Raw genomic sequence first — 11,240 nt, 5'->3', positions numbered from 1 at the left:
GACATCACCCTAAGTGAGAAAGGTAGGCCTCATTTCTACAGGGTTATAGTCTATGCTCTCTAGCTGGTCACCATAGGAAAGAAAGAGAAGGGTTTCATTATCACCTGGCAGAAATCAAAGTTTAGTTTCCAACTCAGCCTTCTCTGGTGGAGGAGGGGATCTTACAGCCTGGTAGGGGTAGAAGTCTAGGCTCCCCACTTTGCCTTTACTGATGGGGGTTAAGATAGGGCCACAGTTTTTCTGTGTTTGGTTGGAGTAGAGCAGGTAGTATCTAAAAGCTTTTGTCCTCCAGGGGCACCTACGTGGCTCAGTTGTTAGCATCTGCCTTTGGTTCAGGTCATGATCCCAGTGTCCTAGGATCAGGCTCCCTACGCAGTGGGAAACCTACTTCTCCCTCTCCCACTCCCCCTGCTTGTGTTCTCTCTCTCTCTCTCTCTCTGTCAAGTAAATAAATAAAATCTTTAAAAGTATATATAAATAAAAAATAAAAGGATTTTTTTTTTGTCCTCCATAGATTGCCCCACTTCAGTTTCTTTGACTAGAGAAAGAAAGGTTTTCACGGGGCTATTTTTTCATCCATATCTGTTGGCAGGTTGCTAGATTAACATTTTTATAAGCTCTATGTTCAGGATAAGTAGAGCAAAAAAGCAAATCCAGGGAGCTCATTATTTTATCATTCCTTGAGTCCTCGGGTTCCTAGGTCTCCTGGCATCTTCTATCTACTTTTCAGTGTTTTTTTAATATTTATTTCTAAAGTCCAGTTTTTAAAAAATTAATTAATTATTATCTTTTAAATTTAGTTTGGGTAAAAATAAGTAATTCTATTCTACCTTTGTCTAGAGCATAGACATCATTTTGAACCCTGCTTTTGCTTTCCAGCACACAAGCTAGCACTGTTTGCCTGCTATGACAGCTATGATCTCTATGTCTTCATCTACATTGCTGATAGAATCAAGGCCAATACTCATTCCATGGGTATAATTTTAATTTTGTGATTTGACAGATCTTATGTTTAATGTGCACTCCTCTAAGTTTCAAATTGGTTTTTGAAATTACATGTTATTCTATATATTCTGCAGTCTAGATCCTTACAGTGATATATTGTTCATTTCTAAGAATTTTTTTTCAACTTTTCATGTTTTTTCTCTCTTATATATACACTACATTTTTTTTTCTTTCATTGACTTTACTTCCATTAATCCATGACTGACTTCATCATTGTCCTTTCCCAACTTTTACCTCTGGGTCAGTCAATTCAGCATTGTTCAATTTGCTACATTAAACTCTTTCACCCAGCTGACCTTTCTCCATATTCTTAGCAAACACTAAAGATTAGACTTAACTCATTGTGTTTCTTTGTCCACTCTGAGACCCTGATTATTCCTGGAGGAAGACATGGGACAATATAGATAGTTCCCATTACAAAATTCTACAGAAAATCCAAGTTGATCTTGTGAATAAAATACTAAAATAAAACCAATTGAATAAAAGAAACACATGAAAATATACCCATAGCCTTCATTATTTGCAGACTCTGTGCCTATGAATTCATATATTTGCTAAAATTTGTTTGTAAATCCCAAATCAATTATCAAGGCACTTTTGTGTTCATTCATGAACCTAAGCAGAATAGCAAAAAATATGAGTCACCCAATGTGCATGTTCCCACCTGAGGTCAAAAAGGAAATGTGCTGCCTTCTTATTTCAGCTCTCATACCATAAATTTGTGTATCTTTTTTGGTGTATTTAGTGCCACATTTTTCTCATTTTTGCTGGTAACTTCACCATTTAAAATAGTTCCCAAGTGTAGTGCTGAAGTAAGGTACAAGAAGTCTGTGATGTGCCACATGGAGAAAATTTGTGTGTTAGGTAAGTGTCATACAGGCATGAGTTACAGTGCTGTTGGCTATGAGTTCCACATGAATGAATTAATAATAGATCTTAATGTGTCTTTAAGTGAAGCATACATAAAATATGGATATGTGTTGATCAGTTGATGAAGATAGGACCAGAAGCTCATGGAAATCAAACCCTTTATTTCCCCCTGGAGCAATGATTCAGTATTCACTATTTCAGGGTTTATGGCAACTTCATAAAAAAGAACTACTATGAATAGCAAGAATCAATTATATTTTATTTGGCTTCTTGATAGTCATAGAATCAGAGTTTAGATATTCTAGATCTTCTCTTGCCTTAATCTCTGGTCTTACTTGCCTCTAACATTACCAAAACATATGATTTTGCATTTGTGATCATCATTTATGATTTTTTTCAAATATCTCAGCTTCTATAAAGTATGCAAGGAAGAGCTGTATGACTCTTTTGTATTATAAATTATTTATTACAGAAAATTTCCTAATGTATGTATAAGTAAAGAGAGTTATATAATGAACCCCAATGTACTCATCACTTAGCTTCAACAATTATCAGCTCATGACCAATTTTACTTCATCCCTATATATCTTCTTTTTTTTTAAGATTTTATTTATTTATTTGACAAACAGAGATCACAAGTAGGCAGAGAGGCGGCAGAGAGAGTGGGGGAAGCAGGCTCCCCGCCTAGCAGAGAGCCCAATGTGGGGCTCGATCCCAGGACCCTGAGATCATGACCTGAGCTGAAGACAGAGGCTTTAACCCACTGATCCACCCAGGCGTCCCTCATTCCTACATATCTTAACACAATCTTCTCATCTCTTCCTTCTCCACCCTATTTTTTCAGATCTATTTTGAAGTAAATCCCAGATGTCATATAATTTCATCTGTAAATATGCTCTCTACTCTACAATGTCACTTCCATGATGGTATTTGATGTGAACGTTCCTTTTCCTTATAATTTGGGGAATTAAAGAGAAGGAAAAAAGTTTCAGTTTGTGATTATAAAACCCTGCTTTCCTACTTCTGAAAACCAATTTTTTCCTATCTCTGGCACCATGTTTTTTTTTTCCCCATTTTAGGTTCACAATTTTTTTTTTAAGATTTTATTTATTTATTTGAGAGAGAGACAGTGAGAGAGAATATGAGCGAGGAGAAGGTCAGAGAGAAAAGCAGACTCCCCATGGAGCTGGGAGCCTGATGCGGGACTCGATTCCAGGACTCCGGGATCATGACCTGAGCTGAAAGCAGTTGTCCAACCAACTGAGCCACCCAGGAGTCCCCAGTGTTCACAATTTTTGACACTTGACCAGTTCCATATACTTTAAAATCTCAAAATTCATCAATATCATCATATGCAAAAATCTTTGCTTGGATCTTCTTCTCAGTGACATTTGGCTACCTCCTCTTTCTTAAAATAGATTCTTCTTTGGGTTCTATAATCCTGAAATGTGCTGATTTCCCCTCCTCTTTCTCCTACCACTCATTTCTGGCTCTTTTTTTTTTAATTTTTTTATTTTTTATAAACATATATTTTTATCCCCAGGGGTACAGGTCTGTGAATCACCAGGTTCACAGCACTCACCAAAGCACATACCCTCCCCAATGACCATAATCCCACCCCCTTCTCCCAAACCCCCTCCCCCCGGCAACCCTCAGTTTGTTTTGTGAGATTAAGAGTCACTTATGGTTTGTCTCCCTCCCAATCCCATCTTGTTTCATTTATTCTTCTTCTACCCACTTAAGCCTCCATGTTGCATCACCACTTCCTCATATCAGGGAGATCATATGATAGTTGTCTTTCTCTGCTTGACTTATTTCACTATCATTTCTGGTTCTTTATCCTGGTTTCTCTTTCTCTCTCCCTGTTTAAGACTAACTATCCATTAAGACTCAAGTCTTGGGTGAAAATTTTCTCTCTTCTCTATCTACTCACTGAAAGAAACGATCTTTTCTCTGAACTCAGTTGTCCTTTTAATGACTTCCAAATCTATGTAATCAGAATTAAACTCTTGCCCAGTTCAGTCTCACATTTCCACCTACTCCAAAAACATTTTCATTTATAAGTTTTAAGTTTTTAGTATAAGATTAAAACTTGTATATGTGCCATCTCAAACTCAACAGGCATTATGAAACGTTACAGGCATACCTTGAAGATACTGTGGGTTCCATTCCAGGCTACCACAATGAAATGAGTCAAATGTTTTTTTCTGTTTCTCAGTGCATATAAAAGTTATTTTTACACTCAACTGTACTCTGTTAGGTATAAAATAACATTATGTATAAAATAACCAATGCATATACTGTAATTTAAAAATATTTTATTGCTAAAAGTTGCTAATCATCATCTGAGCTTTCAGTGAGCTGTAATTTTTTTCCTGCTAGGGAATATTGCCTCAGTATTGATGGCTGCTGACGGATCACAGTGGTGGTTGCTGAAGGTTGGGAGGCGTAGTCAATTTATCAAAATAAGACAATAAAGAAGTTTGCCACATAGACTTTTCCTTTCACAGATGATTTCTCTATAGCATGCAATGCTGTTTGATAGCATTTTATCCACCGTAGAACTTCTTTCAAATTGGAGTCAATCATCTCAAACTCTGCCACTGCTTTACCAACTAAATTTATATTCTAAGTCCTTTGTTATAATTTCAACAATCTTCACAACGTCTTCACTGGGAGTCGATTCCATCTCAAGAAACCACTTTCTTTGTTCATCCATAAGAGGCAATTCCTTGTCCATTAAAGTTATATGGTGAGATTGCAGTAATTCAGTCCCATCTTAAGGCTCCACTTCTAATTCTAATTCTTTTGCTATTTTTTAAAATTTTTATTTATTTTTTTAAATTTATTTTCAGTGTTCCAGAATTCATTGTTTATGCACCACACCCAGTGCTCCATGTAATACGTGCCCTCCATAATCCCCACCACCAGGCTCACCCGTCCTCCTACCCCCCGCAAAACCCTCAGTTTGTTTCTCAGAGTCCACAGTCTCTCATGCTTTGTCTCCCCCTCCAATTTCCCCCAATTCACTTCTCTTCTCCATCTCCCCATGTCCTCCTTGTTATTCCTTATGCTCCACAAATAAGCAAAACCATATGATAATTGACTCTCTCTGCTTGACTTATTTCCCTCAGCATAATCTCTTCCAGTCCCGTCCATGTTGATACAACAGTTGCGTATTCACCCTTTCTGATGGAGGCATAATACTCCGTAGTATACATGGACCATATCTTCTTTATCCAGTTGTCTGTTGAAGGGCATCTTGGTTCTTTCCATAGTTTGGTGACTGTGGCCATTTGTGCCACATTTGCCATGATTTCATCCACTCAAGTCTCAAACCCTAAATTTATCCCGAACGGTTGAAATCAACTTCTTCCAAATTCCATTTAATGTTGATATTTTGACCTCTTCCCATTACTCATAAATGTTCTTAAAGGCATCTAGAATGGTGCTTTCTTTGCTGAAGATTTTCAATTTACTTTAAAGGAATCACTATCTATGGCAGCTATAGCCTTACAAAATGTACTTCTTAAATAATAAGACTTGAAAGTCAAAAATATTACTTGGCCCACATGTTTGCAGGTATGAAAACGACATTAATCTTGCAGTACATCTCTACCAGAGCTCTTGGGGAACCAGATGTACTGCCAATGAGCAGTAATATTTTGAAAGAAATCCTTTTTTTCTGAGCAGTCATTCTCAACAGTGGGCTTAAAATATTTTGTAAAGCATGTTGTAAACAGATGTGCAATCATTCAGGCCTTGCTCTATTTCTATAACAAAGGAAGAGTAGATGTATCATAATTCTTAAGATTCCTAGGATTTTTCAGAATGGTATGTGAGCCTTAGTTTCAGCTTAAAGTCACTGGCGAGTCAGCCTGTCCTTGAAGCTTTGAAGCCAGACATTGACTTATCTTCTTTAGCTATGAAAGTCTTAGATAGGATCTTTTTCCAGTAGAAGGCTGTTTCACCTACATTGAAAATCTGTTTTGGGGCACCTGTGTGGCTCAGTTGGTTAAGTGTTGGTGGCTCAGTTGGTTAAGCATCTGCCTTCAGCTCAGGTTATGACCCCAGAGTCCTGGGATCAGCATCCATCACCCAGCTCAGCAGGGAGTTGCTTTACCCTCTCCTTCTGCTGCTTCCCCTGCATGTGCTCTCTCAGACTTTTTCTCTGACAAATAAATAAATATAATCTTCAAAAATTAGAAAATCTGTTGTTTAGTGAAGCCATCTTCATGAATTTTCTTAGCTACATCTTCTAGTGCAGCTTCTATATTGGCAGCTGCCTTGTCACCTTGCACTTTGATGTTATGCTGACAACTCCATTCCTTAACCCTCATGAGCCAATCTCTGCCAGCTTTGACCTTTCCTTCTGCAGCTTCCTGAGCTCCTGCAGCCTTCACAGAACTGAAGAGAGTTAGAGTGTTTTTCTGGACTAGGTTTTTGCTTAACATAATGTTGTGATTTGTTTCTTCTGTCCAGTCCACTGAAACTCCATCATCAGCAATAAGTCTCTTATCACTCCTGTGTTCACGGGGGTAGCTGTTTTCATTTCCTTCAAGAACTTTTCCTTTGCATTCATAACTTGGCTGTTTGATGCAAGAGGCTTAACTTCCCGCTTGTCTCAGCTCTTGACATACTTCCTCACTAAGTTTAATTATTTCTAGCTTCTGGTTAGACTGAGAAACACACAACTTTCCTCTCACTTGAATATTTAGAGGCCCCTGTAGGGTTATTAATTGGCCTAATTTTAATATTATTGTTTTTTGGGGAACAGAGAGGCCTGAAGAGAGGGAGAGAGATGGGGGAATAGTTTGCTGGTAGAGCAGTCAGACTATACACATTTATTAAGTTTCCCCTCTTATACGGGGCACAGTTCATAGCACCCCCAAACAATTACAATAGTAACATCAAAGATCGCTGATCATAGATCACCATAATAAATATGATAATGAAAAGGTTAGAAATATTATGAGAATTGCCAAACTGTGACACAGAGACACAAAATGGAAAAACAGCACTGGCAGAGTTACTTGACAAAGGATCGCCACAAACCTTCTATTTGTAAAAAAACAAAAACAAAAACAAAAACAAACCAGTGTCTTTAAAGCACAATAAAGAAAGCATAATAAAATGAGGTATGTCTGTATCTGTTTTTCCATTTTCAAGTTTCTCCTTTATGTTACTGGGTTTCCTTATTGTTGAAGTCTACTTTTCCTTTTAGATCTTTTTCACATCTAATTGATTAAGTCTTTGGAGATATTTTTCTCTTTTACCATGTCTTCCAAATGTATCTCTGCCCCATACTTTTTGTCTAATACCCTTGTCTATTCCTTCATTACTTCATATCGTAACCACAAATTGACTTCCTGGTTTGGCTTCTAGTTTCAAAGTTTCTGTTATGATATGTAATCCTGATTAAATTTCCTATTTCACACTACACCACCACCGAACAGGATTTATGGGAAAAAAGGGCCAGAGACAGACCAACAGATCCCTCAAAGGCTATGCAACTTTTTACCCAGAGAATTAACAACAGCAGCAGAATTGTGTCTTGAAAAATAACTTGGACAGTGTGGGCAGGCAGAATGGCCAGGGTGACTGGTTACTTACTTGGGGTTTGTTAAAAACGCAGAGAAATGATAGAATGGATGGACCAGCTTGCTGGGGCCAAGGCAGTGCACATGAGAGGGTAGCCCTGAGTAGAGGAGAAAGTGTAACCTGCCAGGATCCATGAAGGGAGTGAAGCTGTGGTGTGTTTCTCTGGCAGGGGGAGCCCAGGGCACAGGTACTTTTAAAATATTTTATTAAAGTAGAGCCCCAAGGCTCCCTCCTCAGGGGGAAGTCTGTTCCTCCCTTTGTCCCTCCCCAGCTTGCGCTCTCTCTCATTCACTCTCTCAAATAAATAAATACATTCTTAAAAAAAAGTAGAGCCCCAAGGACCTCTGCTTGTGCAACAACTCAATTGAGAGCTTTTTCCTCTTCTGAAGATCATAATTCTATTCTCATTACCCTGGCTTCCCTACCTAAGACAAAACACATATAAACCATCACAATCTCTGTCTTACACTGATTTAACTCTCCCATTCACTAATCATGTGTAAGCTAACTAGTTTTAGTAGGACAATCTTTGCCTATTTGATACTTGTCAGTAGACATTATCATTTGATACTGATACAATTTGGAAGGCTGTTAAGTACTGCTATCTTTTTTTTGGATTACTTATTTCTCAGACTCTTTTGTACCTTTCTCTTAGATAGCTTTAAATTTTGTGATCTCTGAAATCTTCTATTTCCTCATCCTAATCGGTGCTTTCATATAGGCTTGGGTTTCAGTTACCAAAATGATCTATTTGTATGTACCTGAGGGCATGTATTTACTATCTTTTGACATTTGAGGGTATAGGTAAACACTTACTGTTAACTGATTTAAAAATTACAGACACATTATTACAAATTTAGTTACTGTTAGTATTAGCTAATATTTTTACATGAACAAAAGTAAATGCACAGGGAAGTTAATACAATGCAGGGCAAGAAATCTGGACTTCTGAGTTAGACTGCTGTGGATTCAAATTCATTTCTGCCCCTGAATAGCATGTGCCATCAGGCAAGTTACTTAATTTCTGAATTTTGGTTTCCTTATTGTTAAAATGGAGAAAATGAAACCTCACTTCACATTTTGTTACTAGAATTACACGAATTAATGAGATAATATGTAATTAATTAAGAGCTCCATAGAGTGCTGAACACTTAGTGGGTGGTCAATATTAGAGACCCCGGGATTTTGAGGAAAAATCAGCCTGTACCTTGTTTTTATGACCTGTATGAAGAAACAGGCCTCTAGAGTTCACAATGCATAGAAAATTGGAATTTCTGGTTTTAAACATGTCTTTACTAAGTTCTGATTTATGCCAGGCTCTATGCTAAGCTCTTGATACTGTCTTACTTGATCTTCAAAATTATCACTGGAGGTAGGTATTATTAGGAGCATTAAATATAAATTAAAGGTCTTAGCTACCTGGAAGAACCAGACTTGAGATTTAAACCCAGGTGTCCATCTCTGGTGTCTGTGCTTTTCTCAGTAATAGACTCTTCACCCTTCTTTTGGGAGCTATGTCATAGTGATAAGAGATATGAGGAATTATCTTCTCAGATATACCAGAGAAGAATACTGTTCTCCAAAGATATGGTGCCTTTAATCTCGGTGTGCTGACTCCCAAATGTAAGCCAATACCCTAGGTAGTAGACCTTCTCCTTTATGTGAATTACTGACACGGGGGTATGGCTTCTGCATTTGAGCACACTGAAAACTTTTGAAAATAGCCCCTTTCATTAAACTGGAGTCAGAAAAATAAAGAATGCTGCTGTAATCAACTGCATTATTAATGACTAATTTCTCCCTTCTCCTGTAGGGTGACTCCGGAGGACCACTGGTTAGTGCAGATGCCAGAGATATCTGGTATCTTGCTGGAATAGTGAGCTGGGGCGATGAATGTGCCCAACCTAATAAGCCCGGTGTTTACACTAGAGTGACTGCTTTCCGGGACTGGATCCGTTCCAAAACTTGTATCTAAGAGAGAAAACCCTAGTAGAATGGAACACATGGTTTGTGTATGGACCATGCTCAGAGATTCTCAGAGAGACAGAATCCCAAAAGAAGTCTTGCAGATCACCCGGATTGGACCCATCTAACTAAACTGTCTGCTTGATGTGCATGTTTCTTTCCTAGCTCTGCTTCACCCTGAGCATCCTGCTCTGCAGATATGTTCTGTCCCAATTTGCATTCACTTGTTTTCTAGAAGTTTTGTCATCAAAATTTTGGCTGGTTGACATAAATTTCTTATGCATATATACAACTTGAAGTGATTCCTTCTTTCATTTCCCCAGAGTCTCTCATCTTAATAAATCTCCACTTTCAAGGGGTGGGACAGAGTGGAAGGGAATGTAAAAACGAAAAAACTACATATTTTTATGCACAAAGAAGTATTAAGAGTTTTTTCCTTCCCTTAATGGTATGAGGAAAATGATCACATTTGTTACAACAGGTCAAGCAAACAGACCCCAGAACACCAAATACTTCATGTTGAAAAAAGAATGGGAATTCAGGAAATGCACAGAAACCAAGATACAGTTTTATTTTCATTTCTAGCTAACAAGTACAGAGATGAGTGTAGGGATGATTCCGTTTTCCTGTGGCCTACAATAATTATACAAACTCTATATAATGTACTTGTTCTAAGGTAAAGCAAATAATATTTATTTAATATTTCACTGTTGAGGATATCAATGTATAATAACAATATCATCCATTTGGTTGATATTATGATAGTTCAGGAAGAAGGGGAATATGGGAAAATAATACTACTCAATGTATTTCAAATTATTTTAAGATCTGAGGTTATGAAAATTCGTTTGAAAACAACCAGTATACCTTATGTGTTAAGATTTGTATTTGTTGTTGAAAAGAAGAAAATGACAAGAGAATCAGTCCAGAATTTTGAAGGAAATAGGATTATCACCAAGTGCTTCTGTATGTGCGTTTTCAAGTTTTTTCCAATACAAAGCCTTGAAGGGAATAAGGTCCAGGTGTTAGGGTGTAGATACAGTCATGCAAATGGAGGCCAGAACTCCATTTTGAGATGATGGCACGCCTTTGCCTGCTGCTGAATTTCCAGCCCAGGATTGGACCACTGACCTCTTGGACTTCTCTGGGCGGGGATGGGAAGACATCATAGGAATGTATCCTGGAAGCTGCCACCCTGCTATGTCCAGTACAGCACTGAATTACTAATTGCTTGCAGACAAAACGGAAGAGTAAAAGCCGAATATCAACCACTTTCATAATTTTAGTTTTGGTAAATAACTACTGAGCAGTTAGAGACACAGCATGCAGGTGATCTAGGCCATTGTGAAGTTAGTTACAACTCATGCCATTATCTATGCTATGTTAACATGGTGAGATTACACTAAATTTTTCCATTACCCTTGCCTCCTCATATACAGCTACTCATCCAAGTTCTGTATTGGACCATAATCACTTTGAAAACCAATATTAGAAGGAAAAATTTGACTTTGACTCACCCAAATAATATTGGCATATGAAAGGGTCAGATTTAGGTGCTTGGCTAAAATAAAATGGAAACTGACATGAATTGACAGTGTGAAATATTTTGCATAAATTATTTTTGTTTCATTTAATAGATGTTTTGAAAAAAACAAAATTGATGCAAGTGGTGAATTTTAAACAAAAATTTAAATACATTTCAAACAAAATCACTCTCTGTTCTATTCCAAATGGATTCCCCTGTTTTAGTACATTCTGCAGGTGGGCCTCTAGGTGGCGCCTACAAGCTGTAGAAAAAT

The 11,240-nt window shown here is 37.6% G+C and overlaps 1 protein-coding gene across 1 annotated transcript in view; it reads left to right on the top strand.

The window, feature by feature from the left end:
* The window catches only part of LOC132015825 (transmembrane protease serine 11E-like), a 44,745-nt gene extending 35,048 nt beyond the window's left edge, over window positions 1-9,697 (top strand). The window contains exon 10 of the mRNA XM_059396639.1: window positions 9,290-9,697. Within this exon, the coding sequence (XP_059252622.1) occupies window positions 9,290-9,451 (162 nt within the window). The 3' untranslated portion in view covers window positions 9,452-9,697. The remainder of the gene's footprint in view (window positions 1-9,289) is intronic.
* Window positions 9,698-11,240: the final 1,543 nt, after the last annotated feature.

Source organism: Mustela nigripes, chromosome 1 (genome assembly GCF_022355385.1).
Source record: "Mustela nigripes isolate SB6536 chromosome 1, MUSNIG.SB6536, whole genome shotgun sequence".
NCBI lineage: Eukaryota > Metazoa > Chordata > Mammalia > Carnivora > Mustelidae > Mustela > Mustela nigripes.
This window is presented reverse-complemented; position numbering and strand designations above follow the sequence as displayed.